Genomic DNA, 22,180 nt, shown 5'->3' with positions numbered 1-22,180 from the left:
AGAATACTGCAGTGGGTGGCCATTCCCTCCTCCAGGGTATCTTCCCGACCCAGGGATCAAAAAAAAAAAAACCAACAAGAGAACCATATTCAAATAAACACTGAACACGACTTAACGATATACATGTTGAGGGGTTTAGGGAGGAAAGACACTGATGACTGCAACTTGCTTCAAAGTCCAGCCAAACAGAAGGAATTGAGGGAAGGCTAGACATGATATTAATTACAGAACCTCAGTGGTGGCTACTGGGGTATTCACTGTACAATTCTACTCATGCTTCTGTATGTCTGAGTTTAAAACAGTAAAGTACTGGAGAAAAACTGACACACTCAGAAATTCACCAACATTATGATGGCTGATAAAAGCCATTCCTCTTCTGATGGAGAGGAACAAACAAAGTGACAAGGGCAATCTCCTGTCTGACCCTGACCAAACCCCCGAAAGAATAAAAAAGATGATGCCAGACTGGTATCAGGCCCAACACAAGCCCAAAGTAGCATCAGCTTCTGGAGAGAGAAACCAGAAACCCCGGTCTGTAATAAACCAGAAAACACAATGCAGAAACATGACTATTCACAAAGAAATCCAGCCCACCTGGTTGACTACTTCAAAGTAGATGCCGAGCGTCGTCGTGGGATCGAGGCCGCAGATTTTCCACTGGCTCGTGCCACCAACACCAAGTTCCTAGGGGTGAGAAGAGGAATTAAAAAGAAGTAAGACAAAAAAGATACTCCAGTGATTAACTGCTAATGATAAGTACTGAATCTGAGAAGGGCAGGCCCCTTAGACTATCTCACTCCAAACGAAAGCTTGAATTTCGGGCATTCCCTGGTAGTCCAGTGGCTAGGACTCTGAGCTTCCACTGCAGGGGGGCACAAGTTCAAATTCCCAGTCAAGGAACTAAGATCCCACATCTGTGCAGCACAGCCAAAAAATAAAGAAAATCTAAATTTCACTAAAAAAGTAAAATTACAAGCCAGAATAAACTTTAACACTTATTACAGTGCTTTAAAATCACGCTTTTCAAATGGGCACTCTGATCAGTTTTCATTACATCAGTGAGATGTATCTCTACACAGACACAGATAGTGCAGAACACTGACGTCAACTGAGAGGATCAAGTCAGGGACAGGGAAGAAGTAAATACTAGAAGAGAAAAGAACCACCTGCCTAGCTTGAACGATTTGTGTGCTTCCTCCGTTGTTACTAGACTAAGAAATAATTACAGAACTTGAGCTGTCAAATATAAATTCTTAACTCAATTCCCTTATGCAAAAGCTACATATAAATTCGTGGTAAGAGAACTGAGATTTTAGCTGTGTGAAGGCTACATTATGTTGAACAACTGAACGGCTCCCCAGTGATAAGAAGTTCACTATAGTGTGAAGGGTATCACAGCTTTAAGCATAACATTGAGAAGAAAAGCTACAGGTATCATACACCTAGAACCATGAACCAGGGTCTGAAACATACATTCAACACCTCTTTAGAATACGGAAAACCAGCCTTGGAGAGCAACACAACTGTGCATAGAGAGAGTCATGACACCTCTCGTACATTTCTCTGAATCCACCTGCAGTGTACAGTGTCAGTTGAGGACAGCTGACATCAGTCCGGTCTCTACGGAGCTGGGCCAGGAGCTTGTGTCCCCGGGCACAGAACCAGCATCTGAGGAAGGTGATGCTCAGGCAGGAGAGGGAAGAGTCACAGTGAAATCAGGCCACAGCTCCCAGTGCTTCATGAGACTTTCCTGCCAAGATCGTGGGATGGACGAAGGTCTGCGTGTTCACCTTCCCTTTAACTCCTGCTGGGCAGTGAGGCCACCCCCAGGAATGAGAGTGAGGAAATAACAGGGGCCTGCCCACCTCCCTTTCTGGGCTTGCTAACCCTCCTCTCAAATCTCTCCCCACACTGTCCAACTCCATTTTTAATAGGTGAAACTCATTCAAGCTTCAGATCCATGTGGTTCAGAGTACTGTCACCCAAAACATGCCACGCTGGCCTAAGGATTATTTTAAACTGAAGGTCATTTTTTAAAACCAGACGTAAAAAAATTCTCCATCCTCCTCCTGCCAAGAAGGCAGGAGCTTCTGAAGTAACCGCCAAGGACACGCTAGATGCTCAACAGCCCAGAGGTGGCATGGGAAGAATGTGTAATGACTCGTGCTTAAAAAACCCTCCTTTTTCATGAGTTTCCCCATCTATCTACGTTTCCTCCATCTGCCACTCCTCAGGATCCAAAGTCCCTTTCCTCTGTGTTGTCCCTCTTCTACAAATTTATTGCTCCTCTGTTAAGAAGCAACATACTCCCAAGTTCTAACCACCCCTTGCAGTTACCCATCACTAGAGACATACGTGCTGGGTATATGTGCGATGCACACATTAACAAACTTGCTTTTCTCTTGTTAAGCTGTGTTTTGTCAGGTCCCGAACAATGAAACAGACATGGGCAGAGGAAAAAGGACAATTTTTGTTCCTCCCCTATAGCAACAGGGGCCAAGCATGGTCACAAACCATCCAGAGCCCCACAAGGACTTCTTCTCAGTAATACACAAACTCCTTAAGTATGCATTTACTCCTTAAGTAAGCATCTTCTGATCTGCCTTGATCAGAAGAAAATGGAAAGATGGAACTAGGAGATCACCATTTTACTGAGATTCAAATACACTGAAATGCAGGGTTATCAAAGGATAACCTAATGCCATCAGGGGAACGGCTGCTGGCAAACAAGATACTCGTGTTGTGCTATCATCTCATTCAACAGGTTTCCTGCTGAGGCAAAAAGGAAACGGCCCCTGTCTAGCCTCCACTTCACAGCAAATATGACAGAAGACAAGTCAAATGAGAAAACAGAGACGCGGAAACCTCGTGACACTCAAGGACAGAAGATGCTGGCACCTGGCTCTGTCTCCTCAACAGACATCGTCAAACAAAACAACAAGCCAAAAAGCATAAACAGAATGACAGCAAGTCCACTCTAGGTCTCAGAAGACTGAGGATACATAATCCCAGAAGCACTGCTGGTTAGAAGGGAAAACAGTTGCAAGGGCACTTGGAGAGAAAGTAGGGACAGAACGTGACCATGTGTTAGATGGTATCAGAAACTGCTTTCCTAATCTTGAGAATAACCTTGTCTTCAGAAGCTGCACGCTGAAACACAGACTCAAGACATCTGCGATGTGTTTTCAAAGGCAAAATAGGATAGCGAATATGGCAAGTAGAGGATATCAGATAGGTAACTCAAATGTGGCCAACGAGAGGACAGAGCGATAATCCTGACAAAATGTCCAGGACTGATGACTCTAAATGGTGGGGAAACAGGATTCATTACACTCTTCTCAAACTTCCCAGTGTGTCTGAAAACTGTACTTCCCTCGCCATTGCCTCCTCCATCCCCATCCACAAGTGTCATGGCTGGTCCCTGATGGACCCCAGAGCAGCTCATCATTCTGGACTAATCGACAACACCTTCTGAGGCAGATTCTAAGTCTATGGGGAATATTTAGGAACACGGAAGCCTCCCAAGGCCCCGCTGAGAAACAGGAGTACAAGTCCCTTAGTACTTGGGGATGACAAGGGACTCATCAGAGGGGCTTGGGGCAGCAACCCACCTCACCCGGAGAGTTACAGGAAAATTCTCACAAATTGTCTTGCCTCTGGCAACTTCAAACTTGCTCTAGGTAGTCACTAGTGAAACGTTCATTGCTGAGGACAGAACTCTGATGTGAAGGGTGAAATCTAGTGTGGGTGACCCTGGTGCTTCCCCTGAGCTGCTTGCTGAATCTTCCAGATAGTGCTATACAGTAGGTCCCATCATTTCCTTTATTCCCCAACAGAGACGCTGAGTCCTGGACCCGTGAAGTACCTCATCCCACCCACCCTCCCCCAGAGTCCACACCCACCCCTCCCGCCCACCCTTGAGTTGAAGATGATGGTGGGGAAGGACACAAACTCTGCCCAGAGCCAGCCTGGACAGGCCTCGCTGGACCGCTGGTGCACCCTTGGTAGCCGCAGTGTGAGCAGAGGAAGCGGGCCACCAGCAAGGCCACCTCCCCAGCTGGTGAGGCTGAGCTGCTTCCGTGTACTCGCGGACACCAACGTCTGCAGGCACATGGTGTCACCACCACCCAGCCGACTCGAATGGTCTCTGAGAAGTGAGACAAAGGCAGCCCTTCCAACGGCAATAAGTGCATAAGTTTATCTCTGAAGGGCTGTGCTCTATGGAATGGAACGCCTGGTGGTTCTCTGGCACGACCACCCAAGCAGGAATAGCAGGTCAGGGGGACCTGGGCCTGGCTCCTCCGTGTCAGCTCTGACCCTGAGCAGGACAATGAACCTCTGCGAGCCTCAGCTTTCTCCTGACCATTTAGCTGGATGGACAGAAAGACAGAGATGACACTACCCCTCCTCCCCTCTGCATAGACAGAAGCCAACAGGTGAAACAACAAAAGGTCATCCAGCTTCAACCCATCGAAGCGGCCAAATCTGGGACAGAGGAGAGAAAGGTGATGGAGCTTTTCTTACATTTTCTGACACACATGGTCCTTTCACATTCAGAGACACACAGGGTCCGATGGCTCCCGCAACCTTCAGCTCCCTTGAGGTCTGAGACAGAATTACACAAGAGCACACAGTTAACCACTAAGAACCACCCTCTTACAAAGGACACAACTAAAACTTAGAGGAAGAAACGGCAGGGTTATCACTTCACCCAGAGAAAACCCTACCAGGATTCTAGTACACAAAAGCTGCTACACGGTTCTGCATGACTGCTGTGAACCGACCCGAACTTTAATAAAACCCTCCTTGAGAAGCAGCATATCTTTATTCCAAAGATGATGCCACATGTCCTGCTTTCTCAAAGTCGAAACAACTGTGCACACAAAGGACAGCAATTCCACCAGTAATACTACGTTCTTTCCAATGCCACGAACCTGCTATAATTAGTTACAACTGTCAATCAGCAAACATGCTCTCTTGTGTATCTTTAAATATACTTAATTCATGGACTCTGACATAATGACAAGGCCAACATACTCGGATTTTTAAATCTGAATTCATTTCAGCAAAGTCCATTCTTCATCTATTTAAATAAACCTCAAACATTTGAGGATGTTTTTTGAAGTCTAACCCAGATGATTTACTCATTATCACCAATTCACAAGTAATATTTACCATCATATTTTCTAATGGTCACTTTGAATGTTTTCTCAGTGACTCAGGATCAAGGGTATAGGTCTACAGTCTCTGTGTGGAAAATAAAAAGCCACACTCATGATGCCACCCTATTTAAGAGCACTGGTCGGTCTGCAGGCAGGTATTATGCATGAATCAGTGGTTGAGTGGGTGCTCAGCCTACCACCCATAATCTAAGGCCTGCTATCCTAGGACAGCGCAGAACCTGCAGGGAGAGCAGACAACTCCGTGTTTCAAACACTGATAAATACACAGGTCATTCTTGAGAAGCAAAGCGACCAGGGATGGTGGGATCATTTTGCTGGGAACTTCTTCTCTTTAAGTGCCCATGTCCTGCAGGGTGAGGTTTCCCCAAGGCCAACTACTAAATAAGTAGGAACACTATTCTTCCCTTAAATCTTTAGAAATCTATTGTACCTTTAATTCCAAAGTAGCACCAAATGCCATTCGGAAATTGCCATTAAAATCTTTACTGAAAATTCTTTGGAAAGTCTGCTTGAAGAGAGAAGTGTTGAAAGAATCTCCCATCACCATGTAGCCTCTAGGAAGAAAAAAGGAAAAAGAAAATGAACCTTTAGGATGACTGAAAGCCATTCAGAGGCTTCCTGGGTATTGACAAACAATTTAGAGCAAAAAGAAAAAAGCAAGCATGTCTATAAAGGTGCTACTGACAATATACTGCTTGCTAAGGGTAACAGCCAGTTCAAGCTGTACTCAGGAAAGACATTATTTTTAAAACATGAAACAGAATTCTTTAGAACAGCGCTTGTATCTTAATCACTATGACAGTTATATAAACCTACAAGAGATGACAAATACCTCACAGAACTAGACATACACAGAGATTTTTAAAATGAGTGCATGTAAACATTGGTGAAAGCCAAGTCCAGTCCATAATGGAGTTAACTATATAGACTAAGTCAAGTTTCCAGGTTGTGACATTGTGCTGTATTTATGTAAGATGCCAGCACTGGGCCCCAAAATCAGTGCTGATGGTGACTGCAGCCATGAAATTAAAAGACGCTTCCTCCTTGGAAGGAAAGTTATGACCAACCTAAACAGCATATTAAAAAGCAGAGACATTACTTTGCCAACAAAGGTCCGTCGAGTAAAGGCTATGGCTTTTCCAGTAGTCATGTATGGATGTGAGTTGGACTATAAAGAAAGCTGAGCACTGAAGAATTGACGCTTTTGAACTGTGGAGTTGGAGAAGACTTTTAAGAGCCCCTTGGACTATAAGGAGATCCAACCAGTCCATCCTAACGGAGATCAGTACCGAGTGTTCATTGGAAGGACTGATGTTGAAGCTGAAACTCCAATATTTTAGCCACCTGATGCAAAGAACTGACTCATTTGAAAAGACCCTGATGCTGGGAAAGATTGAAGGCAGGAGGAGAAGGGGACGACAGAGGATGAGATGGTTGGATGGCATCACTGACTCAATGGACATGGGTTTGGGTAAACTCCGGGAGTTGGTGATGGACAAGGAGGCCTGGTGTGCTGTAGTCCATGGGGTCGCAAAGAGTCAGACACAACTAAGCAACTGAGCCATTGGGAATTGCTGGATGAAAAGTACGGACAGATCTCTTTGTACTATGTTTGCAATTCCTTGTGAATCTTAATTACCTCAATTAAAAAGTTAAAACAAAAATAATACAATCATCAGCTGCATGTGCTCAGCCATACCTGGAACACGCTGAGGTTCTCAAACCCTGCACGTCAGAAACTCTTGGCAACTTTTTTTTTCTCAGCAACTTTAAATACACTGACGCCCAGGCCGCGCCCTGTGCTAATTAAATCCGACTTTAGGAACGGGACTCAAATCAAGAGTAGCTTTTAATGTTCGTGGGTGATTCTGACGTGCAGCAGCTTCAGACCAGCATTGCACGTCTGTGGATCTCACCAAAATCCCCAGAGTTTGTTAAAACTGACCGCCAGACTGGAGCCTCAGCCTCTGACTCAGGAGGTCTGGGGTGAGGCCCAAGTGTGCACATTTCTAATCAGGCCCCATGGAGCCCTGAGGCGGCTGGTTGGGCCTCATCCTGCTTTGAGGACCATGCCTCCACAATGCCAACCACCCGAGGTGAGGACTTGTGCTCTCAACCCACCCCTCACTGCACCCTCCAGGCTGTCAGGAAGCCAGGGGAGGGGCTCCTAGTTTCTCCGGCATTCAGACCTATTCCCTACCCTTCTCACAAGGAAATATTAAAGGCCACACATTCCATGCTTGCCATCTTGCCCGGGTGTCTGAACAACTCTAAGAAATGAAGTTCCTCTGAAACGACAGGTTCCTGGGAAGCCTGACCTCCTTCTGATCATAGCTTCTTTCTCTGAGAGGTGCACCACTCTCCCCAGCCCAGAAACCGCAGCCCGGAGCCAAACGAATGCTCCTGTGAGCTAGCCTGGGCCCTCCCCACGGTTATACCCCTCATTTCTCTTTCCCAAGAACCACCAGTCTCACTTTACTCAGGGGCTCACTGTCCACATACCCAGTAAGATTTGGGCAACACTTCATCTCCAGGAGTCCAGTCTGATCAAGGGCACAGGCGTAAATATCAATGCAGTGACCGTTTGCAGCAGTGCGATTCGCAAGCATCTCATAGTGCTGCGGAGAAAGAAAAACCATCTTCATGGAACAGGGACATCCCCCATTAGGTATCCTCAAAGTATTTCAATATTGGAAGCTACACTTCTTTTATATGGATGTCATAAAGGAAACTGTCCTCATGTCCCCTGTTTGATCACATCCACTCTAACCAATGTCACAGAACTGGGGCAGATATTTAATGTCAGCGAGATCTGGCAGGTCATCTCAGCAAAAGCAGCCTGCCTGCCACACAGCATGGCCTGGGCAGAGCAGAGGTCGCTCCTGAGCAGCCGAAGCCCCACCCTGGGTGACTACACTTACTGCCTGTAGCCAGGAGCACCTACCTTGGTTGCCTTTTTCATGAAGCGGGCATTGTCTTTCTCAATGTCATGCCAGGAACGAATAGGAACCTTTAATTCATCTCCAACCACCATGCCAGGTCCCTGAGTGGGGGGTCCCCCAGTGAACAGCATGATCCTGGCTCCCGTGTTTGGAAAAGTGCCCTGTGACAGTGAGTGGCAGCATGTTAGAGACACACAACCAGCCCCAAGCATACTTCCCACAGAGATGCCACAAATACGCGCTCCCTCGGCTGTCATGAACTGTCGTGAACACTAAGGACACTGCAGCAAAGAGCAAACGACTCTATACACAAGCAGCTTCTCACTTCCAGCCTGAGGCTCTGGAGAGCTTTCATTAATTTACTGTGATCCCACTGCCCTAATGATCTTGTGTTTCTCAAGAAAACTTTCTATAAGTTTCAAAACACTGAGAGCTCCTTCACTGTGGACAATAATAATCACTGAAGTACGTTCTGATAAACTAACAAAGCCAGCTGACTGGGGTCACAGCTGATTTTTCAGACAAGGCCAAGGAACATACCTTCTGCCAGCAAGCTTACAAAGTTTAGCAGGGCAGTAAATTCTCAGTTACCTCCAACAGGCCAACAGCAATGGACAAGGCAACACCAGTGGATCGCAAAGGCCTCTTCCCCTGAGGAACAGGCCACGGGTCCCTCTGTAGTTCCCCAAGGAGATCAGTGAGGTTCATGTCAATCTTGTGAATGGGCTGCAGAAACCTGCGTGATTTTGAATGGAAACATCAAGTCTGATTTAATAAAGTACTCTGGTCCTCGGCCCACATGACACATAGCTACTGCTCTTCAAAACAAGTATCAGTAGAAAAAACTTGCAGTATTTTTTTCTTCAAAGTTGTCTCTAACTACAAACACAAAAAACTCAAAGCAATGTTATACAGGACAATCTCTTAAAGCCTAACATATAATAATTTGCACATGTAGTGTGGAAAGAAAATCAATTTCAAACAGGAGCAAATCAGTTTAATTAAAGTTTAAGTGGCAAAAAAAAAAAAAAATCCTAAAGACATGCCTAACAGGAACTCAGTTCATGTAAGGTTCACAAGCAGGGATCATCGATCATTCTGAAGACTCTCTCCATGTTTCTCTTAAACACTTGGAGTCATCAGGGAGAAACGCCGGTTTCTTACAGAAGAGGCCGTAACCACTACCTTATGTTGGCTGACTGTTCACCCAGCCCCTGGCTGTTCTAGGAGCACAGCAGGCCACGTGAACTAAGTGCCGAGTCTCAGGTTTGTCTCAGGACAGAAGCCTTTTCAGTGTCCCCAGCTTTACAAAATGGGGCGAGTTCCCTAGTGGCCTAGCGGTTAGGATTCTGGGCGTTCACTGTTGTGCCCCAGGTTCAATACCTGGTTGGGGAACTGAGGTCCCCAAAGCAGCAGTGCTGTCAAAATTTAAAAAAGAAAAAAAGGACCACAGCCACATGTCTAAGAAGAGGGGAATGACTGTGTGCAGTGCTCTCATAACCTCTATGGTGATACAACTCTAAAAGGAAAAGCATCCTGAGCAAAACTGCCCCAGGATGTATGTGTACATATATATTTATATAGATTATCTATAAATTTTAAACATACATTGATGTATTATGCTTATTATTAAACATTAAATATTGATTAGGCTTAATCTCTTTTCCCCCTTTAAAAATAAAATACAAAGCCTTCTCGCTGCGCCCCCCCACCCCCCACCCATGGGGCCAGGCTCACCTGCTGGACACAGACGGGCGCTCCTGCGGCTGAGCCGGGCGCACAGGCTGCACAGGCATCGCAGGCTTGGTCAGGCCCAGCATGTCCTACACAAACCAAAAGGACGCATTTCTCATAACACAACAAGAGAATGGCTCCTAATTTTTTCCTTTTTCTTAATGAAACTTTTTTTTTTTTTAATGAAACTTTAAGAACTATCCCTGCTCCTGCCTGAGGACAAGCCAGGAACTGACCTGGATCTGCTTGGCAGTGAGGTCCTTCGTCCCCCGGAAGACGTAACTCTTGGAGATCCCCTCGCAGCTGAGTTCGTGAACCTGTACCATCCTCCCAAACGTGATCAAACCCACCAGTGCGTCTGGAGGGAGGAGGCTCAGGGACATCTGCAAGGACTCCTTGAGCGCTTGGAGGTCATCTTCCTCCAGACACGTGTCCACCACATACAGGAAGATCAGAGGGGATGAGGCACCTCGCTGGATGCAGAGAAAAATGGCATAATAGTCAGTGTACAGACAGACGTGACCTGCTCTTTTTAAAACAAAACAGGTACGTATTAAACAACAACTCTTTATTTACACTTGTCAGGGATAAGACCGTCGAAACAAACCTCTCAGTTCAGTTCAGTCGCTCAGTCGTGTCCGACTCTTTGCGACCCCAAGAATCGCAGCACACCAGGCCTCCCTGTCCATAAACTTACCTCATTAAAAGACAGGTTTTATCAAAACCAACTAGACGCAAAGACTATTTGTATCCAACAATTTATTCCCCATTTTGAATGCCAGGCCTTGCTTCAGGTCCTGCGATACATCAGCGGACCAAAAGGCCAGAGATCCCTATCTGCCTGAGGAGCTAACTTTTGGGAACAGAGAAGAGGGGCAGGATTGTGCAGGTGGGGCGGGGTGGGGGGCGGAGCTCCACCAGTAACTGGGAGGCTAGGGCAGCCTTGTTAAGAAAGTAACATTACAGATTTAAAAAAAAAAAAAAAAAGTAACCTGTGAGCAAAAAGCTGGAGGGGAGGGAGGGGGCAATGCAGATACAGGGAGAGAGCTCCAGCCTGAGGAAAAGCCAGAACCAAGGCCCAGGGACACCTCTGTGCCCACACACTGAGCAGTCAAGGATCCCATGGGCCTTGCAGCTATAAATCGTCCATATGGGCAACAGACACAGAAGACAAGAGTATTTCAGAAGAAACTCAATACTTAACACTGCTCCTTAAACACATGACAATTACCTGTATCACGTACTCAATTGTAGAAAACTGCGGCATCAATTCAGCAGGCTGGTTCACCTCAGATATGCCTGCGTAAGCTGGAGGAAACTGGAGAGAACAAGACAGAGCAATGTTTCATGAGGGCTGAAAGTTACACTATGTCTTTTATCTTCCATTTATAAAAATAGTAATAGTTTAATGACCACGTATTTATTCTGAAAGTACAAAATGTAGAACATGTTACTGAAGTACAAAAATCTATTAATACTGCCCTATCACACTGAAACATTTTTTAAAATGCGGTTTTCAGATATGTTATAACTTCTAAATGATTAAAACACACACTATTAAAACCATTTCCTAATTGTTGCCTATAAATGAACACCTGAGATTTTAGCTGTCTTATCAATTATCTATGTGGCATCTAAAGCTTTTATTTAGGTTTATTATTCTAGCTGTGATCAATAAAGTAATACATGTTCATTGTAGAGAACATGGCAAGTACAAGAAATTTCATGGACAGAGGAGCCTGGCAGGCTACAGCCCATGGGGTTACAAACGACTATGTGACTGAACAAGAAAAATCTAAGAAAAAAGAAACAACCACCCCCACACACACTCCCACCACCTGGAGGCAGCCTCTGTCAACATCTTGGTTTCCACACTTCTTAAGCACAGCTGAGATCATCTTGTATGCACAATTTTGCAACCTGCTTTTTGGTGCTTAACATAATGTCATAGATGCCTTCTATTTTCTCTGCAGACATTTTAGATTCATAGCTTGTATGTTGCTTTTCCTTTCCCCCAAGTTAAAAATTGAGGTATGATGCCATACATACCGATTTTACCATCTTTTTGAGTGTACGGTTCAGAAGTCTTAAATACACTCCTAACGTTGCACAACCATCTCCAACATCCATCCCCCAGAATTTTTCTCATCTTGTAAAACTGAAACTCTGAACCTGTTAAACAATCTCTGCTCCATCCCCATCCAGCCCCTGGCACCCACCTCTCCACTTTCTGTCTCTATGAATCTGATTACTCCAAGTACCTCATTTAAGGGGGATCATATGTTTGTCTTTTTAGGACTGGCTTATTTCACTCAGTAATATCAGTAAAGCTCAACTACATTGCAGCGTAAGTCAGAACATCCTTGCATCTTAAGGCTGATCACTATTTCACTGAATACACAACACTCGCTTACCCATTCATCTAGCAGTGGATACTGAAGTCAGGTGAAATGTTTAGCTACTGTGAATAATACTGCTATGAATAGGAGTGTATATCTACAAGATCCTGCTCTCAGTTCTTTTGGGTATATATCCAGAGGTGGGAATACCGGATCATTTGGTAAACATCAATAATGATTAGTGACAATGAGCACCTTTTTATGTGCTTATTGGCCATCCGTCTACCATCTTTGGAGAAATTATCTCTTCAAGTCCTTTGGCCATTTCTGAACTGGGCTTCCCTATTGTTGACCATTACGAGTTCTTAAATATTCTGTATATTAATCCCTTAGACATACGATTTGCAAATACTTTCACCCACTGTATGAGCTGGCTTTTACTCTGTTGACACTGTCTTTCTGATCCATTAGAATTTCCACAATTAATAAAATTAAATGGACATCAATTCTGAGTGTAATAGGGTGTAGGAATGTTTTTAAGACTTGCATATACTTCTGAATCGCCCACGGAATTCTGAATGGTGGGACTTCCCTGGTGATCCAGTGGCCAAGACTCCATGTTCCCAATGCAGGGGACCTGGGTTTGATCCCTGGTCAGCGAACTAGATCCCACATGCTGCAACTAAAAATTCTGAATGTTGCAATGAAGAGCTCATGTGCCTCAGCTAAGACCTGGCATAGCCAAAATAAATGAATATTTTTTTAAAAAAATCTTGAATGGTACCTGCTTCTAATTCCCAAGCTTATACTCAGTTACCAACTGCAGGTTGGTCCTTTATCACTGGACTCAGTGTGCACTGAGCATGAGACTCATAATTATGATCAAATTAAAAATAAGTAGATTATTAGTATCTTAAGGTCTACTAGAACAGTATATATTATGATGAGCATAATTATTTGCTAACTGCTTTACCAAGGTATAGTTTATATACCATAAAATTTACCCATTTAAAATGCATAATTCAGTGATTTTTAGTAAATACACACAGAACTGTGCAATAATCATCACAATCCACTTTTAGAACATTTTCTTCATAGGCACAGTTCATGTCAAAGAGAAGTCTCTCATCATTTGGGAGCTCTTAGCTTAATAGCTTAAAAATGCTTAAATCAAAACAAGATAAATACTGATATTTGACCCTAAAAGTTAGAAGGGTCAGAAAATGAAAATCCAGTATCCAATTAAAATAAATTGAAGTCAAATGTAATATAAACACCTTATCTATTTTCTAGGGTAACATACTCAGTGCTTACAGAGAGTGTACTTAGAAAAACAAAGAAAGAATTCTATGTCCTCTCCAAAGCAAATGACAAAGACACAAATAAAGAAACGGAATGACCATTCAAAAGAAAAATCACGGATGTTCAACATTCAATATTCCCAGGAGAGACCCAAATTCACCTCAATTTTTTCAGCGTAGGACAACGAATGGAAACACAAGGAATACTTTTAAAATAATTATATTCACATACCTGATTTCTCTGGAAACAGAAATTACAGGCCCAAAGCTTTGCTCGATAATCAACCTGACTGTGGGAAAGATAAAGTATTACACCCAGGTACTATTTTCATTTTTAACACAGTACTAAGCGGGGGGATTTTTGTAGAAACGAACACCTCTGGCATTAATACGTCTCTGGTCAATAATGTGTTTTAAGCTAGAAAACATTTACATGTAAACTTCAAGCTCAGTTCATCTCAGAGAGATGTGTGTTCCTATGTGGGTGCATCAGTGGATGAAGGCATTGCAACACCTTCTCTGCCACTCGAGTTCTGGCTGCTGAGGACACAGAAAGGTTCCTTCAAGCAGCAACAATGAATGGCTACTAAACCCTTTTTTCTCTTTTCTGACTTCCTAGAAAATATTTAGAAGTTCATGAGCTATAAAATTTATTCGTTACTTCCTGTGGCCCTGTTATCTAAAAAGTCTTTATAATTTTCCTAACATCTTTACTGTTCGGATCTGTGAAACTACTAAATTTTAGCACTAAAAAGTACATTTTACACAGGAAAAACTCCTCAGACTTGAACCACACTTAGTTCACTTGAAGCTGGGTAGGAAGGCTTCTGGGTTGATACACTTCTTAAAACTTGTTGCTTGCCCCATGCTTTCTACATTTAGAAAATTAACATCAGGGGCTATTATTTTAAAAGAGCAGCAGCATCTTATACATGGGCACATCAAGTAAAAGCAAGGAGAATGAAGTAAAAAAAAAGTTCCATTATATAAAAATTTTATGCTTTAAAGAGTATTTAAGACACTCCTCATTTGTTTACAAATTCTTTCAGAGTGCCCACATTTAGCGATCACAGGTCACTATTCCAGGTGCAAAAAAAAAGTTACACTTAACAATAAAATCTTTTAAGAGCTCAAATTTCTTCTGCCTATTACTTCTTCCTGCTGTACGGGATCACCATACCAGGTAGGTGCGACAAAACTGTCTAAAGCATTTGGAATTTTCTGGAAAAAGCTTTAACGACACCAATAAAATCAACAGTTAAACCAAAAATAAACTGCAAACCAGAAGGGAAAAACAACTAGCAACCCTTTCCCTCCACCTCACCCCATAAGTTCTAATTCTATCTGGAGTTATCAGGCCGGGGGGATTCCCACAAGCACTCATTACCTAAGTATTTCCACTATTCACTACTCATCTCAGATCTGACATCTTGCCCAAATGAATCACTTTAACAGAATCACGTAAACATTGGAATTTATTGTAGTCATCCTTTTCACTAGTTTTTAAAAGAGTTCATACCAAAGTGGATTGAGAATGGCTTTGCAAGTCGGCCTGCTGCAGAGTACAGGTTCATACTGTACGGGAGGCAGGTCTGGACGTTCTTTCAAAGGAGTGAGAAGACAAGCCAGTGGAACAACCATTCTTGTAGCCTCAAGTCTGCTGGAAGGCCACACATTCCAACTAAATCGCACGCCATCGCGTTCTTCATTCTGCTGAATGAACTCCAGATATGTGGCCATTGTCTAAAAAAAAATACAGATAAACTCTTAATTGTATGTGAAATTCCCATTGAACTTCAAAAAAAAAGATAATCACCTAATGCAACATTCTTTAAACACTAAAGTATAAAAGAACTTGTCACTGGAGGATGCCAATGTCTCACTTCTCTCTGATCCCTAAGGGTCAGTTAACTTTACGGCTACCTTTCCTGTTCCTTTCTCAAATCCCCGTTTCTAGTACTTAAAAAAAAATAAAAGGGGCAGGAGGTTTACAATCTCGTGGTCATCTCTGAACTGCATGCAGTTGAGTAAGAGTCATTTAAAGCTCCTCAAACAGCACATTATCAATTCAGTCAAGCAGATTTCAAACCCATGTTCAAGCCCTGTTTCAGAAGCTGGCTACCTTCCTCCCTGACCCCCTTCCCTCCTGACTCTATTTGAGTAAAACATTGTATTAAAATTTACATTCCAAGTGATCTTGGTTTTGTGCCATTTTCCCTCTTGCTGTTATTAACTACAGAGGAAAGACTTAGATACTGATGCTCAAATGCTATTCACGGAGTTAACAGCCCCCAGTTCTTACCCAAAAGTACTTCTTGGGATCACTGGAATTAAAGGCCAGTGGACTACTACGCTACATACACACCTCATCAGCACCTATCTTCTCACCACAGTTGTTTATGCTCATGCTTTGAAAGATTCCAATAAAATCAGCCATTCAGATTATGTACATTTTCCAAACCAAGATAATGCCAATTCCCCTGAGTGCTCTATACATTCTGTTTACATACTAAAATCTAGGCTAACATACAGTCCAGCTATTATTAAGTAGGATTCAAGGGAACAAAAAGTTCAACAATGGGAAAAAAGGCAAATTAAGGAATCCATTATATAAGTGGCCTCTAGTGCTCACTGATGCAATGCTAAATAATGACTGTCTCCAATTACTTTAAGATGTACCATAAATAATTCAGACAAAGAGAATAATACACAGCTTATATATGTGAATGAATCGATTACTCTGCTACACACAACATAGATCATAGAAATTCCAAACGTCTGTTCCAATTAAATCAAGACATCTGTTATTTCTGGCAAAAGGGGGAAACTGAGGCACTGTATACACAAGAAACACTTCGGCAACCACCTGGGCAGCAAAAAGGAATTTATGTGGTAATGAAAGCACTCTCTGCAAGCACCTCAGCAGGCTTCATTAAGTGACCATTTTTCTTCTCAAAACATTTCATTATTAATAGGTACTATATCTCCATCCTATGTCCCCAGGCATCTACATATTAAAACCTGCACTGTCCATTTCCCACTGCCTCTCTTCCCCTCACTATTTCAAGAGCATGGATTCTTAACTCTGGGCTCACAGCCAACAAGGAACTTAACCAGGTCAATAAATCCTCAGAAATTACATGCAAAACTGTGTGCATGAGCCAACAGTGCATTTTTCTAGAGACGAATCGATCCCTAACATCGTATTTTCAAAGGGGGAAAGTTTCAGAATGGGTTACTAGCTGAATGGGTGAATTATGAAAAAGTAAAACTGTAAAGATCCTGTATATATATCTGCCCCCCCCCAAAAAAAAAAAAAAATCTGTACCATTCATTTCACTTTAAGGGCGTGACTTTTCAGGACACAGCTAAGGCTAAGCAAGGAGTCTGAAGACCTGGGTTCTTAGCTCCGGCTCCCTTACGAAGCGTAAATCATTTAACCTAATTCTCGAGTTCCTCAACTTTAAAATGGACGTTGGATCCTTCCGGGCCCCCCCTCCCCCGAGTCCGAGGGATCCTGCGCCAAAAGCCGGCCCGCCGCCCCAGCTGTCGGGGACCGCGCCACTTTCAACAAACCCTTGGGTCACCGATCCCCTCAGTTCCCCCGCCTGCCGGGAAAAGGCCTCGCCCCAGGAGCAACCCACCCGCCCTCAGAAAAGACTCTTGTCCCAGCCCTCGGCCTCATCACCCGTGCTGCCCCCTCACCTGGCCGGAGGAGCTCACCTGGCCGCAGCCTTCCTCAACCACAGCTGCTAAAAGCCGGGATCCGGCTCCCACCAAGTCCACCTCAGCTCTAAGCCGATTGGTCAGCACCCTTGTGCGTCACTCCACGGCGCCGCCCGCTGGCCAATCAAACATGGCCTGGGGGCAGGAGAGCGGAAGGAAGACACTCAGACAGGCTGCGCCGCCATATTGAAACAGGGCAAGTGAGACGCGCTTCGCGCCTCAAAATCACAATTCCTCAGAACACACGTTTTTCCACGTTCACCTATAAACCTTTCTGTCGCACGGAACACCGGCGCATACAGAACTGTTTTCTAGGCGCAACCAGGGCGCCTCAAGAGCTCTCCGCCGTCCAATAAGACGTCCGCTCCCTTCAGTGGGAAGTCCCCTCATCACCTTAGTTACCGGGAAGCGAGAACGATGACGTCTGGTCCCGGAAGAGGTTAGGGCGGGCTCCTCGCAGAGGAAACCGAAATTAGACGGAAGGAGGTGTCGGCACGCACGAGGGGGCGGAGCTAAGGGAGCGTGGGGTGCGTGCGCGCAGGAGTCGCGTCGGTGAACAGGTGTATAATTACGGGTGTTTTTGGTCCTGTGGGTGTTCCTGTCCTGGTTTGCGCAGGTGCATTACGGCTCTGCGGCGCCTGGCATTAGTGAACAGTTCTCCTCTATCCCTGTCATCCTTCCATGAGAAGGTGAATAATTGGGAGCTGTCGTAGTCGAGCATTTTAAGAGATTAACGAAACTCCTAACGCTATAGGACGCAACTTTCTACAACCCCCACTACCGTTTTACCCCCTCTAAGTGGCAAAACGGAGCGCGTTTGTTAATCTAATTCAGAGATTCCGCCTCTGTGTAACATACAAGAATAAGCAAAATTATATAAATTTAAAACTATTTTTAGATCATAGCAAGGTGTCCAAGAGTTAATTAGCTTAAGTTAGTTCAGTTCAGTTCGGTTCAATCGCTCAGTCGTGTCCGACTCTTTGCGACCCCATGGACTGCAGCACGCCAGGCCTCCCTGTCCATCACCAGCTCCTGGAATTTACCCAAACTAATGTCCATTGAGTCAGTGATGCCATCCAACCATCTCATCCTCTGTCATCCCTTTCTTCTCCCGCCTTCAATCTTTCCCAGCATCAGGGTCTTTTCAAATGAGTCAGTTCTTCACATCAGTTGGCCAAAGTATTGGAGTTTCAGCTTAAACATAGTCCTTCCAATGAACACTCAGGACTGATCTCCTTTAGGATGGACTGGTTGGATCTCCTTGCAGTCCAAGGGACTCTCAAGAGCCTTCTCCAATACCAAGTTAATATTAGTACAAAGTTTTAAATGACCAACGGATCATAGAAATAAGTTTCCAGTTGATGTACTGTGAAGTTACTGTTAATATGAAAATTTTTCAGGAATTCCCTCACTGTCCAATGGTTAGGACTCCCATGATCTCACTGCAGAGGTCCTGGATTCAGTCGCTAGTTGGGGAACTTAGCTTCCACAAGATATGCAAATTCTATTCCCCTACATAAGCCAATGAGAACAAAGCTCCTTTAAGAGATGTATTAATCTAATTTGTTAGAACTCTCTAAAATTAGTTGCAGGAAAAAAAGTTGAATAATGGGTCAGTTTTATTGAACAAATTTACAATTTTCATGTTTCTAAACCATTATGTAAGAGTAATGGTAGGGTTTTTTTATTAAAGTGGTGTAACTTTAGGACCTTCAAGTCAATTATTCTCTGAGCAAGGAGACACAATTAAGGTGATACACATTTATGTTATATTTCACAGTGCAAAAATTTTACCAAGTCCAAGCTCATGCTGCTTGCCCGCACAACAGGCTAATAAATCAGGAGACCACTTGTTGGGGCAAAGAATAGAAACTATTCTGAAAGCCAGCAGACTGAGAAGACTGGTTCCCACCAGGTTGAGGAGGGGATGTGTTGATTTCTTCTTTCCTGCACCTGTTCACAGGTGGGTCTGGTCAGGATGTTTCCTGTGAACTCAAGAAAGGTATTTTAGCTTAACACGCAGGCATGGGAGGCGGAGTTCCTAATCTGGGCCGTTATGGACACTTTAAGCTTATAGACGACTTCCCTTTAGTGATTAACTTGAAGCAAAAGCAGTTGAATACAAAGTTTAAAGTAAAAGAAACAAATCCAGTATCGAGTCAGGTTTATTCGTCTCTCTTACAGAAAGACATAGCTGGTTTTTTTTTAACCAAACGTTGGAAAACTATCATTTGCCAAAAATTTTCTTGAGTTATTTGAACCTGGATTCCTAGTACTAGAAATTTCTGTAAGAAGGATTTTTTTTCAATCTGTCATATTTAAAGTATTCGAAATTTATTTATTTTTGGAATTCCCTTACTTTAGGAATAGTGAATTTTAGGAATAGTTGATTTATGTGACTGTGTATTATCTTGATAAGTGTGGGAAGGAAGAAAATTTCCTCTGTTCTTCTAGGTTCTTCTAGCTGGCTGAAAAATTAAATCAATATGAGACATTAGCAGGAGAAAATGAAACAAAATTTTAATAACATGTATACATGGGAAAGACCAGGTTAACTAAGTAACTTATCAAAATGATTGAAACCCTCACCTTAAAAACCATCCTCAGTTCAGTTCAGTTCAGTTGCTCAGTCGTGTCCGACTCTGCGACCCCATGAACCGCAGCACGCCAGGCCTCCCTGTTCATCACCAACTCCTGGAGTCCACCCAAACCCATGTCCATTGAGTTGGTGATGCCATCCAACTATCTCATGCTCCGTCGTCCCCTTCTCCTCCTGCCCTCAATCTTTCCCCTCATCAGGGTCTTTTCAAATGAGTCAGCTCTTCGAATAAGGTGGCCAAAGTATTGGAGTTTCAGCTTCAACATCAGTCCTACCAATGAACACCCAGAATTGATCTCCCCCAGGATGGACTGGTTGGATCTCCTTGCAGTCCAAGGGACTCTCAAGAGTCTTCTCCAACACCACAGTTCAAAAGCATCAATTCTTCTACACTCAGCTTTCTTTATAGTCCGACTCTCACATCCATACATAACCACTGGAAAAACCATAGCCTTGACTAGATGGACCTTTGTTGGCAAAGTAATGTCTCTACTTTTTAATATGCTGTCTAGGTTGGTCATAACGTTCCTTCCAAGGAGGAAGCGTCTTTTAATTTCATGGCTGCAGTCACCATCTGCAGTGATTTTGGAGCCTAGAAAAATAAAATCAACCACTGTTTCCACTGTTTCCCCATCTATTTGCCATGAAGTGATGGGACCAGATGCCGTGATCTTAGTTTTCTGAATGTTGAGCTTTAAGCCAACTTTTTCACTCTCCTCTTTCACTTTCATCAAGAGGCTCTTTAGTTCTTCTTCACTTTCTGCCATAAGGGTGGTGTCATCTGCATATCTGAGGTAATTGATATTTCTCCCTGCAATCTTGATTCCATCTTGTGCTTCCTCCAGCCCAGCGTTTCTCATGATGTACTCTGCATATAAGTTAAATAAGCAGGGTGACAATATACAGCCTTGACGTACTCCTTTTCCTATTTGGAACCAGTCTGTTCCATGTCCAGTTCTAACTGTTGCTTCCTGACCTGCATACAGGTTTCTCAAGAGGCAGGTCAGGTGGTCTGGTATTCCCATCTCTTCAGAATTTTCCACAGTTTATTGTGATCCACATGGTCAAAGGCTTTGGCATAGTCAATAAAGCAGAAATAGATGTATTTTTGGAACTCTCAACTAAAGACTAAAGAGGATATTGAGGGTGAGGAGTGAGTTATCAGAGGTCACACAGGAAATAAGGGCAATGTGGTTGGGCAGATTAAACTCACTGCCTTCTTCATTCATAATTTTCTAGAGATGTGGTCATCCTCTTCCTAGTACCAGGAGGGAGACAACCTACAAATGGAGATTCTTCTTACAAATATAAATGTTTCTTACAAAAGGATAATTCCTACTGGCTAAAAGTTTTTTCCAAGTATGCTATTTCTTATAAAATAACCAGCTTAAAATAATTAATACACCAAGAAACATATTTGGGGGAGGCAAATTCTATTCCCCTATGTAAGACAATGAGAACGAAACTCCTTGAAGAAATGTAGTAAGCTAATTTGTCTCTAAAGTTAGTAAACCATTTCACTCACAACAAAAGGTGAAGACCTTTCTTTTTCAAAATATTTATTTATTTATTTCATTTTTGGTTGCACTGGGTCTTCATGCTGTGCCTGGGCTTTCTCTAGTTGCCATGAATGTGGGCTATTCTCTAGTTGTGGGGCACAGGCTTCTCTTGTTGCAGGGCACAGGCTCTAGGTGCGTGGGCTTCAGTAGTTGGGGCTGGCGCACTGGCACACAGTAGGTGTGCTGCACTGGCTCAGTTGCTCCACGCCACATGGAATCTTCTTAAGCCAGGGATTGAGCCCATGTCCCGTGCATTGGCAGGTGGGCTCTTATCCACTGAAATACCAGGGAAGTCCCAAGACCTTTCTTGGTTACAGCCATGAAGACATAGAGAGGAACAGAATGTAAAATAAAGAATGTTGTCTGCCATCCAGTTCTACAGGGATCAGTCATGAGCCACCGCAGCCTCTGACCTACAATACACCCTGAGAAGAATTCAGTACAAAACCCAGGATGAAACATTAAGTGTTTTGGATATACAGGCCCCTAGACAGGCTAATGAACACAAGTTAATGTGCATGATACACAGTTAGGCCAAACAATAGCAAAACATCAGAGTCCGGAGTAGAGTAAAGTTTATTGAAGGCCATACAAGGTAATGAGTGGCTCATGCCCCCCTCAAAACCCAGAACTCCCCAAAGGGTTTCAACAAAGCATTTTCTTTTAGCTTTTTTTTTAATTAACTAGTCTTTGAGTCCTAATTCTTTTTCCCCCCATGCCCCTGCTGCTATTGACTGTTATTGGCTGATACTGACTATTCTACTAAGAACCATGTTGAAATCAGGAATCCTCAACTA

General features: G+C 43.6%; 1 protein-coding gene across 2 annotated transcripts in view; it reads right to left on the bottom strand.

Annotated features, from left to right (window-relative positions):
- SEC23B (SEC23 homolog B, COPII coat complex component) overlaps positions 1–17,607 on the bottom strand; it is a 33,285-nt gene extending 15,678 nt beyond the window's left edge. The window contains exons 1-12 of one of the 2 annotated variants that reach the window (XM_043883773.1): positions 17,205–17,607; positions 15,019–15,242; positions 13,732–13,789; positions 11,091–11,177; positions 10,096–10,332; positions 9,863–9,948; positions 8,717–8,861; positions 8,128–8,286; positions 7,686–7,801; positions 5,614–5,737; positions 4,525–4,605; positions 595–684 (exon numbers count right to left, since the gene is read on the bottom strand). In XM_043883773.1, coding sequence (XP_043739708.1) covers positions 595–684; positions 4,525–4,605; positions 5,614–5,737; positions 7,686–7,801; positions 8,128–8,286; positions 8,717–8,861; positions 9,863–9,948; positions 10,096–10,332; positions 11,091–11,177; positions 13,732–13,789; positions 15,019–15,239 — 1,404 coding nt within the window. In that variant the 5' untranslated portion in view covers positions 15,240–15,242; positions 17,205–17,607. The remainder of the gene's footprint in view (positions 1–594; positions 685–4,524; positions 4,606–5,613; positions 5,738–7,685; positions 7,802–8,127; positions 8,287–8,716; positions 8,862–9,862; positions 9,949–10,095; positions 10,333–11,090; positions 11,178–13,731; positions 13,790–15,018; positions 15,243–17,204) is intronic. The other variant, XM_043883772.1, reaches the window with a different exon arrangement.
- Between the last annotated feature and the right edge of the window lie 4,573 nt (positions 17,608–22,180).

The sequence above is a fragment of the Cervus elaphus genome, chromosome 23 (assembly GCF_910594005.1).
Source record: "Cervus elaphus chromosome 23, mCerEla1.1, whole genome shotgun sequence".
NCBI lineage: Eukaryota > Metazoa > Chordata > Mammalia > Artiodactyla > Cervidae > Cervus > Cervus elaphus.
Note: the sequence above shows the minus strand (reverse complement) of the source record. Positions and strands in the feature narration are given on the sequence as shown.